At 44.3% G+C, this 21,889-nt stretch overlaps 2 protein-coding genes across 2 annotated transcripts in view; one reads left to right on the plus strand and one right to left on the minus strand.

Annotated features, from left to right (window-relative positions):
- Positions 1 to 6,913, plus strand: part of LOC137436137 (microtubule-associated protein 1B-like) — a 102,040-nt gene extending 95,127 nt beyond the window's left edge. The window contains exon 10 of the mRNA XM_078786283.1: positions 6,638 to 6,913. Coding sequence (XP_078642409.1) covers positions 6,638 to 6,793 — 156 coding nt within the window. The 3' untranslated portion in view covers positions 6,794 to 6,913. The remainder of the gene's footprint in view (positions 1 to 6,637) is intronic.
- A 6,631-nt stretch (positions 6,914 to 13,544) lies between these two features.
- LOC137436776 (semaphorin-4E) overlaps positions 13,545 to 21,889 on the minus strand; it is a 64,320-nt gene continuing 55,975 nt past the window's right edge. The window contains exons 15-17 of the mRNA XM_068130862.2: positions 15,215 to 15,270; positions 14,687 to 15,100; positions 13,545 to 13,960 (exon numbers count right to left, since the gene is read on the minus strand). Of these exons, the coding sequence (XP_067986963.2) occupies positions 13,677 to 13,960; positions 14,687 to 15,100; positions 15,215 to 15,270 (754 nt within the window). The 3' untranslated portion in view covers positions 13,545 to 13,676. The remainder of the gene's footprint in view (positions 13,961 to 14,686; positions 15,101 to 15,214; positions 15,271 to 21,889) is intronic.

Here is a 21,889-nt window from a genome sequence, read left to right on the forward strand (position 1 = left end):
CCCTTGAGAGTAGAGAGATATAGTTTCCTGGCTTTCCTGAGGGAAGACACACTTGTTCAAAGCTTTGTGAAAGGAACTGTGATTGCCTTCCGTTGGCTTTGCCTTCCATGACGCAAAGGCAAGTTGTTTCAGGGCAACTGCCTCACCACAAGATTCAGTGTACCATGGATGGGAGGAAGGGTGTGACAACTGAAGACGATATGGGATAAATCTGTGTATGAGAGAGAGCAATTTACTTTGGAAGAATTCCCAGGAATAGTTGATGTCAGAGGCAGTAGAGATGGAAGACAATTCCAGATTATTAATGGCTGCCTGAAGACTGTGCCAGTTGGCCTGAATGAAATGCCAGACTCGTCGACGCTGAGGAGGCTCTCTGAGAATGGCCAGAGAGATGTCCACTTTAACATGCAAATGATCAGATGAACCGATTGGAGCAGAAGAAAAACAGCAGACATTTGCAGGGAAGTTAGTCATAACCAGGTCTCAAAGAGAAGATGCTCCGTTGACTGAGATCCGGGTCGGGAAATTGACATATTGTGTCAGTCCCAATGAGTCGCAGAAGTCCTTTGCTGAGGTGCCGTGGCTGGTGAGAGCGGTACCCACACCCAGCCAGCTGGCATGGTGACAATTGAAATCACCACATATGAGGAAGAGAGAGTTGGGATGAGTAGATAGAAGTTGGTCCACATTGTCAGACAGCGAGATGTAGATGGAGTCATCACTGTTTGGTGGACGGTACAACACACATATGAACAAAAGGTGGGAGTGAATGGGAAGCCGTAGCCAGGGGTACCCCTGGGGGTGTGGTGGGGAGAGGGCAGAGCAGGGAGAGTGAGGAAGAGAGTTTTTGATAAAGATAGCAACCCCACAACCCGGTCGAGGCTCAGGTCTATCATACCGGAGGAGGAAGTAACCAGGGAGAGATATTAAGGAATCAGAGATGTCTTGAATCAGGAAAGTTTCTGTTAAGCAGATTAAGTCTGGTTTGTCAGAAGCAACCTGTATGAAGAGATCAATCAGCTTTGAGCGAAGGCCCCGGATGTTTTAGGTCCATACCATTAAGGAACAGGGAGGGGAAGCATCGGATACAGGACAGGGGAGGGGTAGGGTAAGATGAGGAAGAGGAGGAGGTAGGGAGAGCTGTTGATAGTGTGTCGGAGATTGCAGAAGAGCTAGGAGAAAGGGAAGGATGAGGAGGACAAACGGTTTGATGGTAATGGGATGAGGCACAGTGAGGGGTTGTTTGAGGGGAGGCAGAGCGAGTAAGAAGGTTGGAGGAGGTGGAGGTATGAGTTGGAAGGGAGAGGAAGTGGGGAGGAGGCAGCTTTGAGGAGGAGGGGTGAGAGGGGAGAATTGGAGAAAAATGGAGGGTGGGGAGATTTGAAGGGGAGGGGTGAGGGGGGAGTTTTGAAGGGGAGGGGCAAGGGGGAAGTTTTGAAGGGGAGGGGAGAGGGGGGAATTTGGGAGGGGAGGGGCGAGTTTGGGAGGGGAGGGGGTAAGGTGGGAAATTTGAAGATGAGAGGTGTGGGGGGGAGTTTAGGAGGGGAGTGGCAAGGAGGGAGTTTAGGATGTGAGGGTGAGGGGGGAGTTTTGGAGGGGAGGGGTGAGTTGGGATTTTAGAAAGTGTTGGATGATTAATGGAAAACAAACATTTATTTCAAAATGTGTTTCTTGTGATTTTCAAGTCAGAAATCCGTTTTAAAACGTTAGAGGAGGGGTGGAATGCAGGTGAGTTTAGGGAATGTAGAAAGGAAGAACTGAATTTTTTTTTGAAATGGAATGATTTCATGAGGACATTGAAGACAGCCTTTTAAAGAGGAAGAAGAAAAGCGTGTTAAAATATACAACAGAATACAACACTGCAAGGGAAAGTTTCAACATTTTAAAACAAAACCGTGAAAACTATCTGGGAAATTCCCTGAAGTGAGGGCATGGAGGCAAAGGAGGCTGAAGGATTCCAGAACAGGTCCAGAAGGAGGAACAGAAGAATAGAGGATTGACAGCCAGGTAAGCAGAGAATGAAGGAACATGGAGGTGAATAAGCAATTGTGTTAGTACGGGAGGAGGGGCCTACTTTTTAAATTCTTCATTAATATATATATATATATTTGAAGGTGAGGTGAAAGTGGATCTGAGGAAGAAGGAGAAAAGTTGAAGGAGTATGGTGAAAACTAGAATTGGAAGGTATCGGCTGGAGAAGGTTGCGATATGAAGGAAGGAGAGAAAACGGACGGGGTGAGACAACACGTGGTCGCGGTCGGTGGAGGGGAGCCATGAGGAGGGAAGGAAATTATTAGTAAGATTATTAATAAAAGGAGTTGTTTTTTTTGTTTGTTTGTTTTGTATTAAGACTTTAAACAATGGGTAGGATGTTTGGGGGAAGTATGGGGTGAAAATAAAGACAAAGAAAAAAGCAATACAGTGAAAGAACGAATGTAAATAGACAACTAAAGTCTAAACGACCACCGTGGAGACAGGGAATCCTCGAGGGACCAGGCCCCAAACGCGGTGCGAACAAAACGACGATTACACACAGGTATGCACAATTTACAAGTTGAGATCTTACTAGAAACACACATTTAGAATAAACAGTAGAGATTTGATAAAAACACAAACGGGAAAATACTTAACTTGGATGACGTGGAAGCTTGGCAGAACACTACCTCGCCGGTGTAACCGGAAGCAGAAGATGCTTTGCGTCTATTTCAGCAATATTTATTTTCCAACAAAAGTCAAAAGAAAGCGATTTTGGTAAGTGTTCTTAAACAGGGCTGACAGGAAAGCCAAAACGTATGCACACTCACCTCTAAGCCATCTAGACTAGGTGCAAATCCCGAACTTGCTGTAAACTGTCATTTCGTTGTTTCACAGGCACAGTGACTCGTCAATGTCACTCGGTTGGACGTTAAACTGGTGTCCCCTATGCAGTCAATAATTAGTGGATGTTAAAGATCCCAAGGTGTCCTTCGTAAAGAGTAGACAAGCTGTCGCCGTACCATGAACAAATTACAAAATCCTGCTCTAACCTACAGAGGGCTCTGCATCTGCGTCACAGCCCTGCCTTCAGCTAATGATGCTACCACACAGCTCGGTGCTTCATATGAAAGAATACGTGCTCTAAACAAAGTTAAAACAATGACAACTTTATAAGAATTATTACTGTACGAGTAAAAAGCCCTTCAAATATGACAGGTTGGAACAGTTTATTTGACGTTGAGCCTGCTGAAGCCTGCAGCCTCGGCCTATTGTCAGGTGTGCTTATACCTTCTTTATTTAGTAGACATCATATGGACATAAATGAACACTCTTTTTACCCTGCACATGTTGCACATCATGTGCAGCGAATTTCACCTCCCTGTGCCTTGTATTTATTGTTATTAAAAAAAAACGTTTCTGTACACCGCCCTTGAGGCTCGGTTTGCAAGCCACCGTCTACAATTCCAATAGAAGAGACATAATTACTATTTTATGGAAAATGTTTTTCGAGTTTGTTTTATCCTCAAAAATAGACCGAAGTGAAAACACATTCGTGGTAAAAGATTGGCCTTCAAAACCTATCCTTATGAAGGGGGACAGACATCTGTACAAACACACAAACTGATATTGTGTTTTATATGGAAGATTGTGAAGCCAGTGTATTTTACGTGGGGCTTTCAAAAAGTTTCTCATATAGCACTTCGTGTTGGAAGAAAATCTCAAAGCACTTTATAGTGCAAAAAAACTTGATAGTAATAATTCATACTAACTTTGGAAGATTAAATTATTATTTTTAACCACAAAGTATATCACGAGGAAATATCACAAAGTAAAACTAGACCAGCACTCAGTAGAGAGTATACCTCCACCAGACTGAACAATTTACGTTTTGTATCCACTGATATGTTGGATCTGGATATGTTGGATCTGGATTCGGACGTGAAACAAAACGGAATTGGCTTGTTCTTGTCACCTAACCCAACTCATCCACATAGCTTGGTCAAAATCCATCCACAATTTTGAGATATTATGCCATATTAGTTTTTGGCCCCATCGCCCAATGGCGAAGAATCACTTAAAAAGAATAAATAAATCCTCAAAATCGAATCGATTTTTCCTCGTCACACACCCATCCTGCCCACCAAGTTTTCTCCGAATCTGTCCATAACATTTTGGGATATCCTGCTCACAGACAAAAGATAGCTTCCGTCCACCTTTGGTGGCGTGGTAACCAGAAATATTTAGTGGATGTGCATTTATTTTTTTTCGAATAATATTTTAACCATTTCACAGCAGGTACAGATGTACCAAAATGAGATTGAAGATGATCAATTAATATACATCATGGTCATTCATCGGTGTGCATTCAGCTGATAAGCCTAGGCGTACTAGTGTTGTATCTAATCTTTGGTCGGCCTTGTACAGGATGCAATTCGTGCCCTTCAGAAGGGCAGTCTGTGCTATCCAAAAGAGTTTAAAACCAGACTAGAGATACAAGGAAAAAGGTACAGTATTCCAAGACAGGCACAAATGATGAGTAGTAATTTATTTTTCAACATTCAAGTATATACAGTATAATAGTAAGAAAATATTACTTTTTTAAGTACAGTAGTGCAAAATTTTAAAAAATGGTGTTTGTTGGATAATTGTGAGTACTGAATATCGTTCTGAGAATGTTTTTGAATACCCTTCACATGATTGCTTGCTGGACAATATGGACAAGTTTGTCTCTCATCATTGCACACCTCTTTCGTGTACAGCAAAACAAAGAACAGTGACAAACTGAACTAACTCCCCAGTTCTCAGTTATACTACACTTTGTCAATGCGGGTATCGTTTTGCATTGGCGGACAAATTGAACAAACAGTCAACTAGTGGTTGATAAGAGTGCTATTTGCTTTGGGAATAAAGTTAAGCTGACTCCCTTCTTTGGCTTAAGTGGTTTGATGAAGCACATTTTGAAAGATCTAGAAGTGCATTTTTGTCCCTCACGCCTCCGATAAGGTCGGACACGGGGTACATTAAAATGAGGTCCGTCCGATCTACCGATCATCCGTCTATGATGGATTATCCGTCCATGTAAGCCTGGTGTTGGCTTAACGGTTAAGGTGGCTGGCTTGACATCTTAAGGTCCTGAGGTTGAGCCCCTGTCATGTCGTTGAATTAACATCAGGTGGATTGACTCAGCCTGTCCTTCTGAGGTTGGCAAAATGAGTACCAGCTCACTGGTAATAGGGGCACTGCATCAGCGGCATAGCTGCGCTTCCAGAAATTATGCAAATTTCCAGAATTTTTTTCAGCAAGGTCTAATGCTCATGAAGAAGTTGCAACACAAAACACACACAAACATAATACTCCAACACTACAATTCATTTTAAAAAAAACAGCCACTGAGCTTAGAGGAAGTGATGTCATTTCCCAAAGTACTCTGAGTACCAGCTATGCCACCCTTTATGACCGGTTTCCTCTCCACATTCAAGTTGACAATCAAGGAGGAATTTCCTCCTCTTCACGGATGCCAAACCATGGCGTTTATCTTAGTCTATCCTTCAAATGTTACGGGTCAAGCAATGAATCAGCATGTACCTTAAAGCCTTTGGTATGACGCGGCCAGAGTCGGAATCAAACTTCTGTCCTCAATTCAACTGTTGAAACATTTAAATGATGAAAATCTTGTTGCAGAACAAAGACCATCTTGAAACCTTTCTCCTCCATATTCCCCATTCTCTCTCCCCCCCGACCCCCTACTTTCCAACCCTCTTGAGGAAGTTCAATCATTCAAAACACCTGGGTCACATCATCGGCCATGATCTTTCTTGGGCAAACCACATTTCAAAGTTGGTCTCCAAAGCCAGACGCCGATGGGCATCGTCAATCGTACACGTCCTTTGCCATATTTGAACTCCTATGTACCTACAAGGCCTTCATCCACAGCTTGATGGATCACTGCTCTCCCCTTTGGACTAGAGCCCCTGCCTCACATCTTACTCAGCTTGACACCATGGAAACCAGGACCTTCAAGATTATTGGAATCTCCGATGAAGAAGCCGAGTCGATGGGCCTATCACTTTGACATCGCAGACAGGTCGGTTGTCTATCTGTCTTCTACCACCTCCTTTATGGTCTTCCACACTCTGCTCTTTCTGTGCTTTGTCCTCCCAGGTTTCTGCAGGGTGTGCATGGCCCACCATCAACTCCCTTCTGGTGAAACTCCCAAAATCCAGAATCACTGTTCACTACCACTTATTTGTTCCTCTTTTTTCTGGCCTGTGGAACCAATATCCACATCCTTTTAAATGTCATTCTTCCCTCCAGCTCTTCAACATCTCAACACCATCTCAGAGTTTCCTTCTGTGTCCATCTTGTCCACCCCATGCATCTTCTCCTGCCCCCATTCCTCCCCACACCCGTGTTTTCCAAGTCTCCTTCTATCTTGGCCTTCAACCCTGCTGTTGGTGTTACCCCCTCTTTTTACTGTTCCTTTTGTCCTGTTGCGTCATGATCCGTTTAGTGTACTCGTATTAGCTTTTCCACGATCCTCGGCAATGTATCCAAAAACAATGACAATGAAAGAAAGGTGCAAGTTATAAGTTTTTCCCACCGTTCTTAGAGATGCAACTGTTTGATCAAAGTTGAAAGTTTAGGCATGTCTTGTACGCAGGTGACCGTGATCCCAACCCAAGACACCGAAGCAATGCGGGCCTGGTACCAGACAAGCCGTGGGCAAGCAACAAGCCTCGGACTTACGGTCCTTGCCAGCAACAGCACAGTGGTGATGCAAGGCGAGGCCTTCCCTGCATGCAAGATCGAATTTTAGAGTTGAGCAACACACTTGCTATTTTGTTTCATTCATTGTTACTATGTTTTTGAGATGGAGATTGTAATACACACTGCAAATTGTCACCATTACACAGCATACCTCACTCTGCTTCAGATTTATTAACATTTATCATCTTTGTTATTGCATCGTGTTCTGGTCACTTACAGATACCTGTTTTACGGCAGCTTTCCAAACTTGACATTTGAAATCAGGTAGTGCAGATGGCTGAAATATTTGATCTGCACTAAGCTGTCCGTCACAGAGACTTGTGGTTCATCTCATGATGACGTGCAGAACAAAATGTATTTCTTAATGAGCTAAGATACTTTACTGGACTTGTACTGAAAACAAATGGCTTCCATCAATTATTTTTGAGAATACAATCAATTGCACTGGCCTCGACCAGAGTTTTAATGATTTACGCAGAAACTCCCTGGCCTTGCCTCCATAGCCATGATACAAACTTATTGGCTTGTACAGGCCTTGACTTGCTTTGATAGTAACAGAAACTTGTGATTGTGTAACTCCCCATGAGCTGTTGAGGGCTTTTGCCACACACATGTACAAAGTGTTCAAATCTTTATCCACGTGGTATGCGAGCTACCCTGGACAAATGTCCGTCACCATGAAAAGTTGTTGAAGAACAAAGCATTTTCCCCTTGTTCAACTTGTTACTATAACCTGAGCTTGGCTTGCATAGGCCATGTCGTTAATTACAGACTTGGCATTTAATATGGAATTTTTTTTTTTTCTTGACTTGGGTTTACTTTCTTAACTCAGTATATTAATCTGGTGAGTTTCTTTTACACTTTGGTGATTTATTTGTTAAAAGAACCATGTCACCGATTGTCTGTCGCAGCAAGAAGTCAACAACAGGATTATATCACAGGTGGCGTGGCAAAATGTACGGACAGGTGCATTTGACGATTGGCTTCACAGTCGGGTATACAAGGGTTGTTGCGTTCTGTATTAGTGGAAAACAACTGCTGCACGTCTCCAAAAGTTATTGCTGCTTCCTCTGGAGATGGTCCGTCAACGCGACAATGCTGTTTGTCATGGAGTGGTGGCTTTACGAAATTACAGCATGAAAGAGCGTGCTATTGCTCGGCAGTATGGCATCACTCAAGGTCAGGTGTCAAAGATCCTGAAACGAAATGCTCAGAGGGGTGTCCCTACTCCAATACCGAGGCCAGGACGTCCCCACAGAACCACAAGGAGGGATGATCGCCAGCTGCACCGGTTAGTCCGCAATGGCCGTACCAAGTCAGCTAATCGGCTTCGGGCTGAGTGGCAGCAACTGACAAATGTGCCTGTATCCAGAAGGCGAGTCAACCAACGACTGGTTCAAGCAGGCTATCGTGCCAGGCGTCCCCTGAGAAAGCCACGCCTGACCAGACAACACCGCCAGCACCAACTGCAGTGGGCCAGAGAGCACCGTCAATGGCAGCCAGGACACTGGAATCATGTGATCTTCAGTGACGAGTCTAGATTTCTGGTCTATCGTCAAGATGGCCGCGTCCGAGTGTGCAGACAAATGCATGAAGCCTACAACAAAGATTGCATAGTGCCAAGAGTCCAAGCTGGAGGTGGTGGGGTGACCGTTTGGGCTGCTTTTCATGCAGAGGGCAAAACTGACCTGGTTGTTCTGAATGGAAACCTGAACCAGTTCAAGCACAGGGCCATTCTGGAAGAAACATTGCTTCCATTTGCTCGTGCAGCCTTTCGAGGAAACTTTGTCTTCCAAGATGACAATGCACGGCCTCATCGTGCTCGCATGATCCAACACTTTCTTGCTGACCGTGGTGTAGAGCATATGGAGTGGCCTGCCATGTCCCCGGATATGAATCCGATAGAGAACTTGTGGGCAGAATTAACGCGTCAAATCGACCACTTGGACCAGCAGCCGACCTCTGTGCGTGAATTGCAGCAGACTATTGTCACTGCATGGCAAGCGATTCCTGTCCAAACCTTGGCAAATCTCGTGAACAGCATGCCTCAACGTGTACGTGCTCTCCTGAATGCTCGTGGGGGTTACACGAAGTACTGAACTGTAATTTTACTGTCCGTAATCCCAGTCGTAATGTAACTTTTGTTTTTGTTAAAAAAATTTTTTGGCTAATGTGCAAAATAAAGAGATACTTCTGGAAAACGCACAGAAATTTAACACAGTACTGTCCATGAATTGAGTTCGATATCAGTTTACATCACTTTCAAGGATCAATTTATTTGTTTCAAAATGTCAAATGTGGTTTTTGTTTCTTTTAAAGGTCACATTAACAAAATCTAGAATAATTTCAACATAATTCCAATGAACTTTTGGTTCTAAGACATCTTGAAAAGTAAGTTCACCCCCACAAAAAAATATTCCATATTAAATGCCAAGTCTGTATTTTATGTGAATGTAGGAACATGCTATATAATGAGGTTGTTGTGTTAAGGGTTGTTTTTAAAATTCCAAAGGGGGTGTTAGTTTTAAGTGTGACTTTCGACGACAGCTGTGTGTGATGTCGGTGCATATCGATGAAATGGAAGCTGAAAGGTACCTTTATCGAAGAAGAATTGGTGACATGAACTGGTTTCGGTGAGTTTCATATGGCAGCCCGTTGCATGCAGGAAATATTTGTACATTGAGCATGTTGGGAATATGTTCATTTACAATTGCAATACTTGCCTGATGTTAGTCATCTAGGCCACACTACCTACCTGCTATCGATGACTCTCTCCAGTCATGTGGTTTTCCCCACATCCTGCACTTAATATATTTTACCCGTACATCAGCCTAACATGAGCATACCTAAATCACTTCATTTTCACATGAAGTATAGTTGTGACTGGTTGGCTTTATGTACTTAAAACTTTTCTTTTTTTTAATTGTAGAACCTGGAATATAAGCGTAGTTACATTTACTCACCTGCCTCCACTTCAGTCCCTATGCAGGCCTTATTTTCAGTTTTTACAACACTTTTTACTTGAATTATTTTGCACTTTAAGAAGTAAAATCGCTGTCAACATTCCAGGAATACTACAATCATGTTGAACTTGACATTATTAAGATTTTCCCGTTTAGGCAGAATAATTTGGATTGGTTGAGCCATAATCAGTTACTCAGTTGCATTTTGCTTTTTGGTGTAATCAAAGAATTGTGTTTGCTTAACTGTCAGTCAGAGCTTTGATTCTTGCGAAGTGGTGAACAATGTTTTGTGATAATCACGTGTCCCGCTATCCAAATACTTACTCACCTTCTCTCTGTAGATATTCATTCCTGATGAATTTGCTTGATCCAGCACCAAAGTTCCAACTGGCTTGAGACTATGTCGTCTCGGCATGTGATATTTATGAAATGGTTGCACATGTGACGGCTTGTAGATACTGACGCGTCGCACATGTGTGTCGGATACAGAATTTGCACGGACCGTCTCTGTGCTATTATAGTTTGTCATTGACCGTGAGCTCAGAGCTTGATCCGGTGCAAGTTGAAAACTCTGATCTCGTGTTATAAAATGGCGTAGTGCGAAACACTACAGCTGGCTCTCTATCCAGCTTATTATTACTAAACTTTCCTCGTCTGTGTGTGTGCATATAGATGTTTGTCCCTATTACATTTATGAGCAAAATTTACTGCTGGAAGCTGTGTTTTGTGATGACACTTAAAAGGACAAAGGGTAGATGTGAAATGGTTTTGCTGTAATGAATAAAGAATCCAAAATACCACTGATGGAGACTTCCGTGTTTGTCAATTACAAAACTTTAATGTTTTAGTTCCGCATTACATCTGCTGGCAGCATACAAATGATGTGGTATGTATCTGTTTATGGACAAATAAGGAATTTCAGGTATCGGAGGTTATTTGACCCCTAATGCCTGGATAGTTTATATAACAGAAACTACCATCTTATAAGTACGCACAATTCTTTTTAAGGTACATATATTCAACGTTTGAATGGAAAGTTTGATGTAAAAGATGGGCGTTGGACGTACTTGTCCTGTCAAGCGCAGGAGGCTCCTCTGATGTGTGATGCACATTCACCTGGCCGAGGTAGGCAAGTTGCTCGAGGGTCAGGTTTTTGTGCACGTGAATGAGTGGGGGAAAGTAAAGGTAAAAACTTTCCAAACACCAAATAAAGTTCCTGTGTAGTCGATATCGACATACATGTCCACATTCGCAGCACACCGATTGTTCCCTGTCCATCTAACCTGCACCAAACTATCAAACTATCACTGTAAACCTCTACTAACTGCACCAACCTATCACTGCAACCTTCAGAACTTATGGAGTTGATAAGCTCCAATCCGCCTCCACAGTTTTCTGGTTCAAGTGAATATGGCTGAATTCCAAGAAAAAATAGCATTGTATCCGCTATATTCTACAACGTTGAACAGCAACAGGAAACTGGCTGCTCCGACTACTGACAGAACCTCTTAGCACTTCTACATCCAGCTGCTATCGTGGCGGTAGTTCCGATATCTTAGTCCTTTCATTCAAAAACACATAAAATAAACAACTACAGTGAGATAGTTGTAATTAAAGTTGGGCTTTTTTTTTTTTTTGTATACTGAATCGAGCCTTCAACATATCCCTTGATTAATGAACCTAAATATATAATTAATCTCGATTCTAGACGTAAGGAATTCAATGAGGATAACAGCACACTATGGCCTTGGAAAGACGATCCATATTTTGGATCCATATTTTGGAAAGACGATCTGTTGTGAGATGCTGTACCCTCTTGCTGTCACTGCAAGCATGGCATATTTTTTTAGCAGAGTTCACAGGAGAAAGGATCCAGCACCACACAGGTCAAAGGTGAGCATACTATGAACTGAGCTGTCTCCTCAGTTAGCAATACCCAACATTCCAATTACATCTGTCATCAAAATATGAACTGGGCTCAACTCTTCTCAAGCTCTGATGTCTATGTGTGTGTGTGTGTGTGTGTGTGTGTATATATATACATATATATATACATATATATATACATATTAATAAACTCTCTTACTCTTCTACCCAAAGAAAGCTGCATAAAGCCACACAAGGTAAGCCCTTTGCCGTTCCAAACCCTTCCCAGGTTCCTCTACAGCTGCAGACATTCACAAGTAGTACATACATGTGAATTCCAATGCTACATTTGTCCTTAGCTGCAGTACTGGTTTCATCTGCTATTGACATTGCATGTGGTACATGTTTGGGAGACTCGGTGGTGGAAAGGTGCCCCAATAGGTGATGAAACTGGTGCTCGCAGCATTCGTGAGAAATTTCTGAGATTAACCCAAAGACTCGATATAGCATAGTGCGCTGTCGCCACGTAAGCAAAGAGGTCCTTGGGTTTGTAGAATTATGAAGACCTCTACAAGCCAGGAGTCGGCGAGTTATCGCAGGCAGTCAAATTCAAACTTGTCCCTGACCCACTTAAATAATAAAATGTATTGTAATGACAATGAGATAGAAATAGTTTAGTTCTTTGATGAATCTTAATAATACTATGCTATAGTTCATAATGATCTTGTAGAAAAGGAGTAATTATATTATTGAGATGTGTGTATATGAATGAATGAATGATCTATTTAAGGCCATTTTCCCCGCTAGAGCAGGGGTTAGCCTTGCGGGCCCCATGACAATCATGGTTCCCTGTTTGAGGCAATGTTTTTATGGCCGGATGCCCTTCCTGACGCCAACCCTTGGTCGCCTCTTACGATGCGCAGGGATACGGTGTACCTATTCTAAACCGGAGTACACACCGTGATCATTCATCCCAGCAAGCTGGTACTCAATTTGCCGACCTCGGAAGGATGACAGGCTGAGTCAACCCCCCTGGCATTAATTCAGCGATCGATCGGGATTCGAACCCAGGATCCTAGGATCGCAAGCCGGCACCCTAACCGCTAAGCCAACACCAGGCACCAGTTATTTCTATGTATTACAAACTTAGGAATTCAAGAGTATAACTCAGACTCTGGTAGACTCAAAAGTTGCCTTGTGATGGAAAGATATACATATCTTTCATGTGCAGTCTTGTGTAAATACTAAGTAAGGAATAGAGTTTGTGAAACAAACAACAGAACTTCTTTGTCATCAAGTTACCCGCTGAGAAGATAATGGCTATCAAACTTCCTCGGCCCCCGATCAATCCCCTCCCTACTTCTTGCTTCCTAATCAGTGATCCCCGTCCCCCAGATATACCCCTCCCTAATCCCTTATCAGAATCCCTCAGCCCCCGATCTCCGCCCCCCCCTACCCCCCTCCTACTGTGAAGACCCAATCATCATTCCCCTATTGTTCAAAATGATATAAATTGAGCTAAGTTCGCGCAATCGAGGAAGAATGCTCATTTTCGACCCGGGTCCTGTGCTGTGAGTTTTATATATATAATGTATTTCTGTTGTAACCAAATGAGTATTTTCCCAGTGTTATTAAAATATTTACAAGTGTTCATGGCTTTGTTTATGTACACAAAATTGTTCTTCAACAATTTGGCGCCCAACGTGGGGCCACTTCAGGCAGGAGTTGAGTTCTTCTTAGCCTCTGCTGAACGTGGCTTCGTACCATGTTAATATTTAATAACACTGTTGTTGTTTGTATATGTAAAATGTATTGATGTTCCAAAGTGTTTCAAGAGAAGTCCTTCGAGTGAACGACGCGTCGTTTCTGTGTAAACTAAGTTGTAAAACGATGTTGTAATAAATCTAAGTTGGCACTCAGTGAGGGTTTCATGATTCTCAATTGAGAAGTCTTCACGGGAAAGAAGTCTGGGAGGAAGTCAGCTTCGACAGGTTCAAGTTCTGGGTTGAGTCAGAATTTTTTCACACTACCCTCATGCAGGAATTATAAATTTAACCATTTGTTTCCAAACACAGTTGGATCAATATAAATACGAGGAAGTCACTAAAGCTCCATGGTCTCCTCCCTTTTGTTGATGTCTATTTGAGAAGCTGCCTGAGCATAATTTTGCTTTCCCTTCCTCCTGTGCCATCGATGAACCATCAAAATGACAACTATGATTCCGAGTGTGAGTACAAGACATCCAGCGGCCTTTAGACCCTTTTGCTTTGGACAGTTGGACAATGCACTGAACAGTGGAGGTGGCGTTGAGAGCTGATGACTCTGGGTAGCTTTTGTAGTCACCGACGACGTTTGTTCAATCGGAAAGGTACTCTCAGCCTTTTGTTCTGCAGAAAAATAAAAAGGGGAGGAAGACAATGGGGGTAAAGAAAATGATTCCAGTTTCTGGTTTGCGGCAGATGCACCTTTTAATATATGGAGTAAAGTCTCCTGGAGGAGCAAGAACAGAGAATGGATCAGGATGCAACAGAACAAAATGATTAGCAGAAGGAGAGGATGGGACATCAACAGCAGGGTTGATGGACAAAATAGAAAGAGGACTCGAAGGTAAGGGATGTAAGGAAGAATGAGGACTAGGGGAAGACATAGGGGTGACAAGATGGATGATGAGGACTGGGGGACGATGACGGCAGATGGATGGACATGGGGGATAAGATGGATACAGAAGCAAACTCTCAGGAAGGAAAATCAAGAAAGTTGGAAAGAGGTCGGCTTGGGGAGAGTTAACAGGAGTAGAAACAATCATGGTTTTGGACGGGGGATCTGAGATGGTGGTGAACAGCTGTCTTGAAAACCTGGAGAGAATAAAGAGGTTGAAGAGACTGTGGAAGTTGGTTACACAGGCGGGAAAAAAGAGGAATGAAAGACTTGGCATGACGAACTTGGCATGACATCCATCAATGAAAGAGTTATTCATCAATATCCCACTTACAAACAACAGTCATCCATGTCTGTGTGCAATGGCCAGGAATAAGGCTGCTCACCGCTGCTCATGAGGTTAAAATCAATGTCAAAAGGCTCACCGAGCGTATATCGAGATAAACATGACTCACCAGCCTTCAAAGAGGTGCGTGTTGTTGTCATCACGTGATCACTTGACATTTGTTCATCCTGTGTTGTCATCACATGATCACTTGATATTTGTTTATGGTGACGAGAGGTCAAAACCCTGGAATGTTTTGTTGTGATCCAACTTGTCGTTTGGTCTTGGGGAGAGGATAACTCGTACCTTGCCATCAGCTTCTTCACCCCACCAATTTCAGTTTCCCAACATTCGTACTGGTCACCAGGAGATATCACAGTCCTTGATAATTTCAGCAGCCATTGTGGCTTCCCCACACTTTGCAATATGCTTCCCACCTCCACAGGCCCTGACCAGCCCATCCATTGCACTGTGGCGCTCTCACTACTGGTGTTGCATGGAAGGAACAGGAATTCATCAGTGCCGATGGTCATGACTTGAAGCTCTGTTGGAAAAGCAATGGCATTGCATTTTAAAAGGCTTGTGTAACCTCGAGTGTTATCTTGTGCTTCAATGTTTAACGTGGGAAACACATCTTCATTCTTTAACGTCAACTCACCGACAGAAGATGGGCAGATGGATACATTTCCATTTTCCACATCCTGCAAAACATAACTGTTGGGGTGGAAAAACAAGAATTTATATCCTTTTTTTCTCGAAATTTCTTGCACGAATTTAAACATCTCTTAAGCAAACGAATTCCTAAATAACAGGAACCAGGACCGCACTGTGGCTACAACTTGTGACAAAATCCGCTACTGCGCCGATTGGGATTATATCAGAACAAGCTGATTCGTCATACGGTCACCGATTGCTTAACCCCTTTTTATTTTTTTTATTTTTTTATTTTTAGTAATTCACATTACGTAACGCTTGATTAAGTAACGTAACGTAATGCTTGATTACCATGCAAACGTACCATGCATTCTAACGGGCTTGATTAAACCTTACTATAATGCGACATATGATTCGATTTTTCGGGGTTCCTCATTGTCAATAGCAGACCAGTGTAGTGTATAATCAGCAGAGGCGTGCAGGGTGTTAGGCCCACCAGAAAACCAAGATGGCGACCATATCATTTCGTCTCGGTGATATGGTGGGTGGAGTCAAGCGACAGATGTGGGTGTGGTCTAGCAGCTGTCCGACCAATGGGAGCATATTTCAAAAATCGCCCCCAACAAGAACTCCAACAACAACAACAGCACCACGAAGCCCTTGTAGACTATAGTGACATGTTGCAGGTAAAAATACAGAGGCAGACTACTTTGTCATGTCTTGCTGACAGCGTATATGCCATGTCATAATTGACACTTGTAATTAAATCTACATGGCAATCATGTATAAGTGTATTCATTTTTAAAAAGCAATATTTACAAACTTAATACTACTACTACTGCAACAACTACTACTACTACTACTAGTACTAGTACTACAACAACAGCCCCTATTTATTCCTACCTTCTTTTGGAAAGTTTTTGGCACAAATATATGCCCCTGGAAATTTTTGTTCTCCACTTAAGAGGTTCAGTCTCTTGATCTTCCAGGTCGTATCATCAGCCATGACCTATCCTGTACGACCACATTGCAAAGCTTCTGCTCTCTTGAGGAAACCATCTTCCTCCCACCTCACCAAGGGCCATGTCCAATTCAGCTGGTTCTTTATCAATCATTCCATCAAGCTCATCTGCACAACAATCTCCTCCCTCGGTTCATCCATGCTCCTTGTATCCAACCTCTTCACTCCTGCCATCCTCCTGACCCAGTTGTTCTCACATATCTGCAGCGCAGCCTCTTTTGGTGCTTTGTCAGTGCCACCTTCTCCAGTCCGTACAGGTATGTTGGCATTACACACGACATCATGACTTTCCCTTTCAACTTCCTCTATCTTCCTGTTCACCATCAAACCCTCCACTTTCCTCAATTCATTTGCACTCACTTGTATACTCTGATAAGTAAACTATGATCGTAACTTACGCTACGTAACTCTGCTTCCAAACTATGATCACAGGTCACCATTCTACCAAAGTACACAAATCCATTTCCCTGCCTGATCTCCTTCCTCTCTACCCTGTTGTACACTTACCTTCTCTGAATTAACGTCATCACTGATCCACATTACCTCAGTCTTCTCCGGGATCATCTTCACTCCATACTTCTCAAACACGTCCTTCCACTTCCTCAGCACTTCCTGCACATCCTGCTCATTCTCATCTACTATCACCAGATTGTCTGCGTGCAGTAGCTTCCTGAGAATGTCTTTAATAGAATGTCTTCCTGCTGACCAGTTCATTAATGGACTGAGTGCACTTCCCTGCCTCAAACCTATGGGAAACTCCTCCAACATTCCACATCCAACCAAAACCCTTCCCTTTGTTCCCCTCAAATATACCTTCGGCCATCCTAACTGCTGCTTACGGCACTCCCATCCATCTCAGTGTCGCCATCACAATCTCTGTCAGATCATGCTGTAAGCCTTCTCAAGCATCTCCAACGTCTTCACGACAAACTCTCTCAGTGTAAACTAGAACGGGCACTCGGTAGAGAGCATATCTCCGTGAGGCTGAGGAGTTTAAGTTTTGTATCCCACTGCTAGGCCAGATCTGGATCCAGACCTGAACCAAAATCTAATCAGCATGTTCTTACCACCTCACCAACTCATCCCCCAAGTTTAGTCATAACTCGTCCATAACCTTTTGAAATATCGTGCTATATATCATTTTAGGCACTATCACTCAATGGTGAAGAATCACTTAAATTTTTTTTTTCATTCTCGTATCCGAATCCAAATTCAGATCTTTACCAAAATCGAATCGATTCGGTCTTGTCACACACACAACCTGTCTACCAAATTTCGTCCGAATACCTCCACAATTTTTGGAGATATCGGCCTATACAGTATATCGTTTACCCTATTTCTAAATGGTTAAGAATCACTTAAAAAATTATCGGATCCGGATCTTCACCAAAATCTAATCATTGCATCCTTGTCAAACACCCAACCTCTCCACCTAATTTCATCCGAGTCCGTCCACAACTTTTTGAGATGTCTTGTGCACAAACAAAACAAACAGAGACAGACAGACAAACAGGGGTGAAAACATAACCTCCATCCACCTTCGGTGGTGGAGGTAACAACCCCATCCATTGTCCTTTTCTGAATCCCCGTTGTTCACCAACCTTCTGCTTCCACCTCTTCCTATAATCCTTTTCAAAACACTCTGATCCAGAATACTCCCTCCCCTCTCCCTTCCCTCTCCCCCCATTCCCATCCTCATCCTCATCCCCATCTCTACATATATATATATATATATATATATATATATATATATATATATATATATATATATATATATTATGGACCATCTTCTTCCCACTATCCTCATCTATGTTGCTGTACACATCCTTATTCCATATAATTTGCTGCCTTATCCACAGCTCTCTGTTGTTTTATTATTCTGCCCATATAAGTGAAACGATGCTGCATCTGGAGGTTGTCCTCGATCTTTGATCTTTTCTATCCATTTCCAAACCTCCTTCATTCACTGACTACCTTCGCTACTTCCTCCATCCACCATAACACGTTTTTAACAATGTACCCTTTCCTGATGTTCTTCCATACAAAACTTGTGCAATTCCCATAATACCTTTCTGTACTTCTTCCACTCTTATTCCAGCCCCTTGGCTTCCTTGATAAGTTATTCATACTTTGCTTTCACCCTCTCCTTGTATTATATGATGACGTTATCTTTGCACTTTCACCACTTGATCATCTTCCAGCCCACACTCTTAGCTTCCCTCTTTTTCTGCAAGCACACAACAAACACCACAGGCCTGCACCGACTTGGAACATTCTCCACCACCTTAGTCCTTAATCCTCCACAGCTGTTGCGTACTGACTATCAACAACTCCAATTCTGTCTTGTACTTCCTTTTTATATATAAATTCAAGGCTAGTAGAAGAGCTGCAGCACTTGGGGTGAAAGCAGGTTAAAAGCAGAGTGTGCAAGAAAAGAAAGGAGATGGTAGAAGCCATTGAGCCCACCGACCCATCTGTGATGGCGAAGTTATAGGCCCATAGACTCAGCTTCATTGTGAGAGGTTCCAATTATCTTGAAGGCCTTGCTTTCTATGGCATCAAGGTGTGAGGCAGGGGCATAAGCCAAAGGGGAGAGCGGTACTACATCAAACTGCAGAAGAAAGCCTTCTTGGGGAATAGAAGTGCAGGTCTGCCAAGGATGGACTTTGTACGGTACAACGGAAGATGCACAGTTGACGACTGGCTTTGGAGGCCAACTTATAAATGTGGTTTGCCCAAGAAAGGTCATCGCTGATAGTGAGACACAGAATTTTGAGTGACTGACCTTCCTCAAGAGGGTTGTTAAGAAAGTAGATGGCCTCAACCCTCTTTATCCTTCATGCCCCATCGCCCTATGAAGCCACACCTCTTCACCCTGGGCGTTGAAGTCAGCTGCGATGCATAACATCACCTCCAGCTCAACAATTTCCAGCATCCTCTCTTTATAAACCAACGTGAAAGTAAGAAAGAGGACAAAGCAACCCTACACATCTGATACTTTGCGAAGAAGAAGACGTACATGGCAAAAAAACACAAAAAAAAACACCTTTAGAGGCCATTTTTCCCCGCAAGCGGGGGTTGGCCTTTTTCGGGAACTGTGGTTGTTGTTGTTGTTTTTTTTGGTCCCCTTTTTGAAGCAATGTTTTACGGCCGGATGCCCTTCCTGACGCCAACCCTTTTTGCCGCCTTTAACGACAAGCAGGGAATTACCAGTGAACTGGTACTCAAAATGGGACGTCTAATGGGACGTCCCAATGGGACATCTAAAACGCCTACAAAGCTCACAAATTTCCTACCAGGCTTTGACATGGCAATCACATGGAAAGAGACCGAGAGGAAAACAAAACATCCTGGGAAAACACCATCAACAGACCTCCAGAGAAACAATGTCTCCTAATCAAATGTAGAACGGTTTGGACGAAGCAGGCACAGAAGAAACTAAGTCTAAGTAGCGAAGTCTCCAGTGTATCCCGTCATTCATTTCATATTCAACCTGTGACTGATGTTCTTGCTGGGAGCATGGCACGATTGGCACGGCCATTGATGCATTATCCCCTGTAGGTTAGAGAAGGATTTTGGCCAGGGTGCCAGTGATAGCCCACCTATTCTTTGTGAAGGACACAGTAGAGGATCTTTAACATCCACCAACTATTGCTGGCAGATGGGACGCCCAGTTTAAGGGGACACCAGACACGTTGAACTCCGATGCATCATCTCTACCAGCAAGACTCCTCTACCCTCCATCGTTCCTACATTCAGACTTGAAACTGACGTATTTGATGTGGCCCTCAGTACTTTCTGTCCCAGGCGAGAGGGAGGCAGCAAATAACACCGCCTCCCCCTTGTATGTGTGTGTTCTATTATTACTATTATTATTTTTTACTCAAGCCATCCAGGCACATGAAATGACTACACCTCAGCCAAACACATTTTTTTCTAACAGCATGTTATTGGGGTGTAGCTACTCCAACCCCTATTTGCAGAGTCCTGTCTGAGCCTTGCACAATGCAGAAAAGAAAATATACAATGAACTGTAGTGGTTACCTTATTCACATGTCGCGGTTACCTTATTCACATGTCGCGGTTAACTTATCCGCATGTGACGGTTACCAATACGATGGGTTTGGTCTAACCCACGCACACGGGCTTTTGGTTGTGTGGTCGTGACGCACGCGCGGCTGTTGGAGCCACGCCCTCCGAAGAGGGTTCTTGGTTTTATATAAGCCGTTACGACTTCCATTCGCGAGCAGTTGCTGGAGATTTCTGTACAATAAACAAGCTTTGTACCCAACGAAATGGCCTCTTCTTGTCGTCTTCGGCAACTACTAAACTGGTGACCTCGGTGCCCCCGAACGTATTCGGGGGCCACATGAACATGGCAGTATTGCGTCCGCAATTTCTTCCACAAGACCTAAACTCGAACTGCCGGAGTTTTAGCAACGACGAGCGGCCATGTGGTTCGCGCATCGCGCTCGGTTCCTCCTCTACGACTAGAGGGGCGAACCAGCTCCGGGGCCCTCCAAAGGAACGCCGTTACGGGGCGTTGGCGGCACGGCTACTTCGTCGCCTTCGCGCACACAGGCCGAGCACTGCTGCTCGTCGCCTCCGCGCACATAGGCCGAGTACTGCTGCTCGTCGCCTTCGTGCACACAGGCCGAGTACTGCTGCTCGTCGCCTCCGCGCACACAGGCCGAGTACTGCTGCTCGTCGCCTTCGCGCACACAGGCCGAGCACTGCTGCTCGCCGCCTTCGCGCACACAGGCCGAGTACTGCTGCTCGTCGCCTTCGCGCACACAGGCCGAGTACTGCTGCTCGTCGCCTTCGCGCACACAGGCCGAGTACTGCTGCTCGTCGCCTCCACGCACACAGGCCGAGTACTGCTGCTCGCCACTCCCGCAACTCCTACTACTGCTCCTACGGCGGATCCCGAGGCTGATGCTGCTGCACACCTGGTGGGTCCCGAGGCTGATGCCGATGCACACCTCGTGGGCGCCGCCACGCCCCGCCCACCACTCCCACAACTCCTGCTGCTGCGACTACAACTACTACCGCTGCTCAGCACCCACGGCCCGGCTCTGTTCCACCGGCGGCCCGGCTCTGTTCCACCCGCGGCCCGGCTCTGTTCCACCCGTGGCCCGGCTCTGTTCCACCCGCGGCCCGGCTCGGTTCCACCTGCGGCCCGGCTCTGTTCCGCCCGTGGCCCAGCTCTGATCCACCCGCGGCCCGGCTCTGTTCCACCCGCGAACTACGTACACGCCCGTGGCGTGCCTTCTGGGGGGGGGGGGGGGGGGCGCATGTAGTGGTTACCTTATTCACATGTCGCGGTTACCTTATTCACATGTCGCAGTTAAATTATCCGCATGTGACGGTTACCAATACGATGGGTTTGGTCTAACCCACGCACACGGGCTTTTGGTTGTGTGGTCGTGACGCACGCGCGGCTGTTGGAGCCACGCCCTCCGAAGAGGGTTCTTGGTTTTATATAAGCCGTTACGACTTCCGTTCGCGAGCAGTTGCTGGAGATTTCTGTACAATAAAAAGCTTTGTACCCAACGAAATGGCCTCTTCTTGTCGTCTTCGGCAACTACTAAAGAACATTGTTTATTTTCAAATTGGCACCCAATCCCCAAAACGAGGACAATTTTCGTATCCCACTCA

Source organism: Myxine glutinosa, chromosome 11, assembly GCF_964187855.1.
Source record: "Myxine glutinosa chromosome 11, kmMyxGlut1.1, whole genome shotgun sequence".
Taxonomy (NCBI): domain Eukaryota; kingdom Metazoa; phylum Chordata; class Myxini; order Myxiniformes; family Myxinidae; genus Myxine; species Myxine glutinosa.